The 4,529-nt window shown below is 38.5% G+C and overlaps 1 protein-coding gene across 1 annotated transcript; it reads right to left on the reverse strand.

The window, feature by feature from the left end:
* Positions 1-1,446: 1,446 nt before the first annotated feature.
* On the reverse strand, positions 1,447-2,340 carry LOC112717239 (uncharacterized). The gene has a single exon (XM_025769329.1). It carries the CDS (start codon positions 2,338-2,340, stop codon positions 1,447-1,449), a length of 894 nt encoding a protein of 297 aa, XP_025625114.1.
* Positions 2,341-4,529: the final 2,189 nt, after the last annotated feature.

A 4,529-nucleotide genomic window follows, 5' to 3' on the forward strand; every position in this document is an offset into this window, starting at 1 on the left:
TAGGTAATAAGGCAGATTGCATATTATATAAAGGTATAGAAGAAAGGACTGATTTCACCAGAGTTGTTCTTCCGGCCAAGGAGAGAGTGGAGGCTTTCCAAGAGTTCAATCTGGCATGGAGTTTGTTGATACTACCCTCAAAAGTGTTCTTTGTTACTTTAGCGTGAAGAATGGGAACTCCTAAATACTTCTCCAAATTGTCTGTTCTGGCAAATTGCAAGACATTACTAATCACTGTTCGCACAGTGTGACCCATATTCCCGGAGAAAAAGACTCTAGTTTTTTCTTTGCTAACATTCTGGCCGGAGCTTTGACAGAAAGCTTCAAGACATTTATTTATGATGGCTTGGTTGACACTGGCTTCTGCAAAGAGAATAATATCATCCGCAAAGCACAAGTGAGAGATAGGCGGCCCATCCTTCTTTAGACGAATAGGCTTCCAAACATCTTGCTCCACAGCTGTACTAATGAGTTGGGAAAGTTTTTCAATGCAAAGAACAAAAATATACGGAGAGATGGATCTCCTTGTCTGATTCTTCTGGTTGGTGAGAATTCCTCCAGTTCCTCCCCATTCCACAACACCCTTATTCTGGCAGTTGAGATACATGAGAGGGTTAGATTAATGAAATTCTGGGGGAACCCAATGTCCATAAGGGTCTCCTTAATAAAGCTCCATTTGAGCCTGTCATATGCTTTTTCAAGATCAATCTTAATGGTCATCCAGCCTTTTTCTCCTCCTTTTTTTGTCTCATGGAGTGAATGACTTCTTGTGTGATGATGATGTTATCAGAGCTCTGTCTTCTGGGAATAAAGCTGCACTGATTAGGCATAACCAACTTGTTCATGACACTTCTCAACCTCTTAGCCAGGATTTTTGTAATCACCTTATAAGAAACATTACAGAGGCTGATGGGTCTCAGCTGCTTTAGGTGTGTCACAGGTTCTATTTTTGGGATAAGAGTAATAAGTGTCTGATTTACCTCTTCAACTTTATCCGGGTGCTGAAAAATGTTTTTAGTCAGATTGCATACGTCACTGCCAATTTTTGTTCCACTCACTTTGGTAGAAGATAGCTTGAAGTCCGTCTTTGCCGGGGGCCTTCTAACTACCAATGTTGAACATCGCATCCTTGATCTCCTCATCTGTCACGTTACGTCCTAAGGTGTTGTTGTCTGAGCTATTCATAGTAGGAAACATGTTCTTCAGAATAAAGGGAGTATGGTTTGTGTTGTCTGTGTAGAGATTATAGAAAAAGGAAGTGGCCATATGTTCAAGCGTAACCTTCTCAGTTATCCAGTCACTGGTGTCATTCCGGAGGGAAACTATTTTGTTTCTGCGTCTTCTAACCATAGTGGAGCCATGGAAGAATTTAGTGTTACGATCCCCAAAATTGATCCACTTACTTCTAGCTTTTTGGAACCAGAGAAATTCTTCTTGAAGGAGAATCTATTCATACTCCACCCACAGCTCTTTTTGAAGCTTATCAAGATAGGAGTTATGAGAGTGCCCCAAACTAGAGTTAAATCCTTGGAGTCTTCTGAGAATTCTATGCTTTTGTCTGAAGATGTCACCGAATAACGACTTGTTCCACTCCTTGATCCTATTCTTAAAGTTTACTATGCCTTCAGCCCAAGAGCCCTGATTATTCCAAGACGCACCAACAGCATTTCCAAAGTCAGGGTGCATGATCAATGCCGCAAGGAAGCAGAACGGCCTTCTTCCTCTATTCTGCTCGCTAACGGGAGAAAGTTGCAGGCAAATAGGAGAGTGGTCTGATTTCAACATGGGCATATGTTTAACAATAGCCTCTGGGAATGCAAGTTGCCATTCCAGGTTGCTCAAATCCCGGTCTAACCTCTCAACAAGATTGCCCCTCTTCCAAGTGTATGGCCAGCCCGCAAACCCCAAATCAATCAGGCCACAAGCTGCAACACACTCTTGAAACTCTTTACATGCACAATGATTGTTACTCAGCGCTCCACCACTTTTCTTATGGTTGTGTAACATAGCATTAAAGTCACCCACCAGACACCAGGGGAGGTTAACGTTAGCAACATATAATTTAAGAGATTGGCATAGCATTCTTCTTGTTGCCCACTGGGGGCTACCATAAACAGCAGTAATAAGCCAAGGATTGGAGTTATTACTAGAGACTTTTAGGTGTACGAACTGTTTATGATGCTCTAGCACATCCACACTCCAAACAGAAGAATCCCAGAGACACCATATTCCGCCAGCATGACCCACTGCATCCACTAGAAAGGACTTGTCAAAGCCAATCTTGCCCCTAATTTGGTTGCCTCGAGCGCCACTCACATGAGTTTCTAAGAGAAAGAACATATTGGCTCCATGATGCGGTATTTTATAACCCACACTTACTAACCGGCAAGTGCACCGGGTCATACCAAGTAATACCTTACGTGAGTAAGGGTCGATCCCACGAGGATTGATGGATCAAGCAACAATGATTGATTGATTGGGTTAGTTAGGCAAGCAAAAATTGGTTTTGAGATGTTCAAAAGGTTTAAGTTCGAACTTAGAATATCAAAAGGATAGACAATTAAATGAGTTGGGAATAAAATGTTGAGAAAGCAGTTAAGGTTTCAGAGTTATCTATTTTCCAGATTTATTTTTATCACTAACTAATTTAATCATGCAAGATATAATTTCATGGCAAACTATATGTGACTAGGCCCTAATTCCTTAGACCTTCCTAGTCTCCTTTAAAATTCATTAATTGCCAATTCCTTGGTCAATTAATTCCAATTAGAGGGTGATGATCAATCTCTAGTTTATATGCCAAAAGAATTCTAATTATCCAAAAATAAAGGGATTATATGTCACGTATCCTGTGAAATACAAACAATTAGAAATTCAGTATAATATGTTTTCAAGCTGTTGTTCAAGTAAAGAGCTTTTCCAAGTTTTACAAGAACTCAATTAGAACATGGGTCATACTTCCGTTCCACCCATATTCATAAAGTAAAGAGCAAAAACAATTATTGAAATATAAATCAAGACATGAATTAAATTAGAAAGATCAAACGAATAAATCCATACAAATAGACAGAGCTCCTAACCTTAACAATGAAGGATTAGTTGCTCATGGTTCAGAGAAGAAAAATAAGGGTTCTGGTAACAATCTGGTACCTGTCTAAATGTACAGAGTTTTCTATTTATTACTAATCCTAATAGGTTTAAAAATAAAAAATTAAAAATAATCTTTTCCTAAAAGATAAGATTTGAATTTAAATTCGAATTAATTAACAGATTTTCAGTTTATGGGTGGGGACCACTTGATTTGTCCATTCTGCAGCTTCTAATATGTATTTTCTGGGCCGGAAATTGAGTGAAAAACAGTCCAGAAATCGTAACCAGCGTCATTTGTATTTTTGCAGATCGCGCATGTGACGCATCCGCGTCATCCACGCGTTCGGGTCAATTGTGTAGATTCCAGTCCACGCGTTCGCGTCAGGCACGCGATTGCGTCATTGCGATTTCTCCATTCCGTGCGATCGCGTGAGCCATGCGTCCACGTCGGTCTTCGCTAGTCATCTCTTTGGTTTCTTCTTTTTCTTTGCAGAAACTTCGTCAAATCCCTCCGAATGCTACCTAAAATAAATAAAATTGTACAAAACTCAAAATAGCATCCATAGTGGCTAAAATATAATTAATTCTAAATTAAACTCAACAATTTAGATGCAAATTTACTAGGAAAAGATAGATAAGATGCTCACGCATCACAACACCAAACTTAAACTGTTGTTTGTCCTCAAGCAACCAAAATTAATATAAGCTCATGATGTGAATTTGCATGAGAATGAGAGTTCGATTAAGCTCATGTCTCTTTTTATAGTGGGGTTTATAACTATAATCCTGAATAGGTTTGGCATCTCACTCTCCTTTGAATCAAGAATGTTATTGTCATTCAGAATTAGAATCCGGATGATATTATGAATTCTCTGATCTTTACATTTCAGTTTAATCCTTGAACACAACAAAATTTACTTTAATTTATTTTTCTTTGGTGCTTTGCACCTTGAGTCTAGCCGTGACTTTAAATGTTTTGTCTCAAGAGTTACTTGACACAGAAACACCACAAGCACTTAACTGGGGAACTCTCTTTGAGTTCTGATTTTTCTTTTAATTACTCCCAGACAGTGGTGCTCAAAGCCTTTGGCATACTCTGTTAAATGTAATTGATCTCGACTCTAAGTGTTCTGTCTCAAGGATTATTTGACACAATCACACCACAAGCATATGACTAGGAAAACAACTCTTTGAGCTTTTAATCATGTCTGACCTCCCTAGTCATTGATGCTCTTTGAGCTGTTTCTTTTGCTTCAAGGATTAAATTTCTATTTATTTCAGAGAAGGCATAATAATTCTCTAAATTCCTATTCCTTATACATCAGCATCCCTTGATTCAAATTCAAATATACACTGTTCATATCATGCATTCAAAAATCACAGAAAATACCACCACATTTAAGTAAATAAGACTATTCTTAGAATTAAACTCAATTTCT

Source organism: Arachis hypogaea, chromosome 10, assembly GCF_003086295.3.
Source record: "Arachis hypogaea cultivar Tifrunner chromosome 10, arahy.Tifrunner.gnm2.J5K5, whole genome shotgun sequence".
In the NCBI taxonomy this organism is placed as follows: domain Eukaryota; kingdom Viridiplantae; phylum Streptophyta; class Magnoliopsida; order Fabales; family Fabaceae; genus Arachis; species Arachis hypogaea.

Coding starts and splice junctions, on each gene's coding strand:
- LOC112717239 (XM_025769329.1), bottom strand. CDS start 2,340: ATGTTCTTTCTCTTAGAAACTCATGTGAGTGGCGCTCGAGGCAACCAA.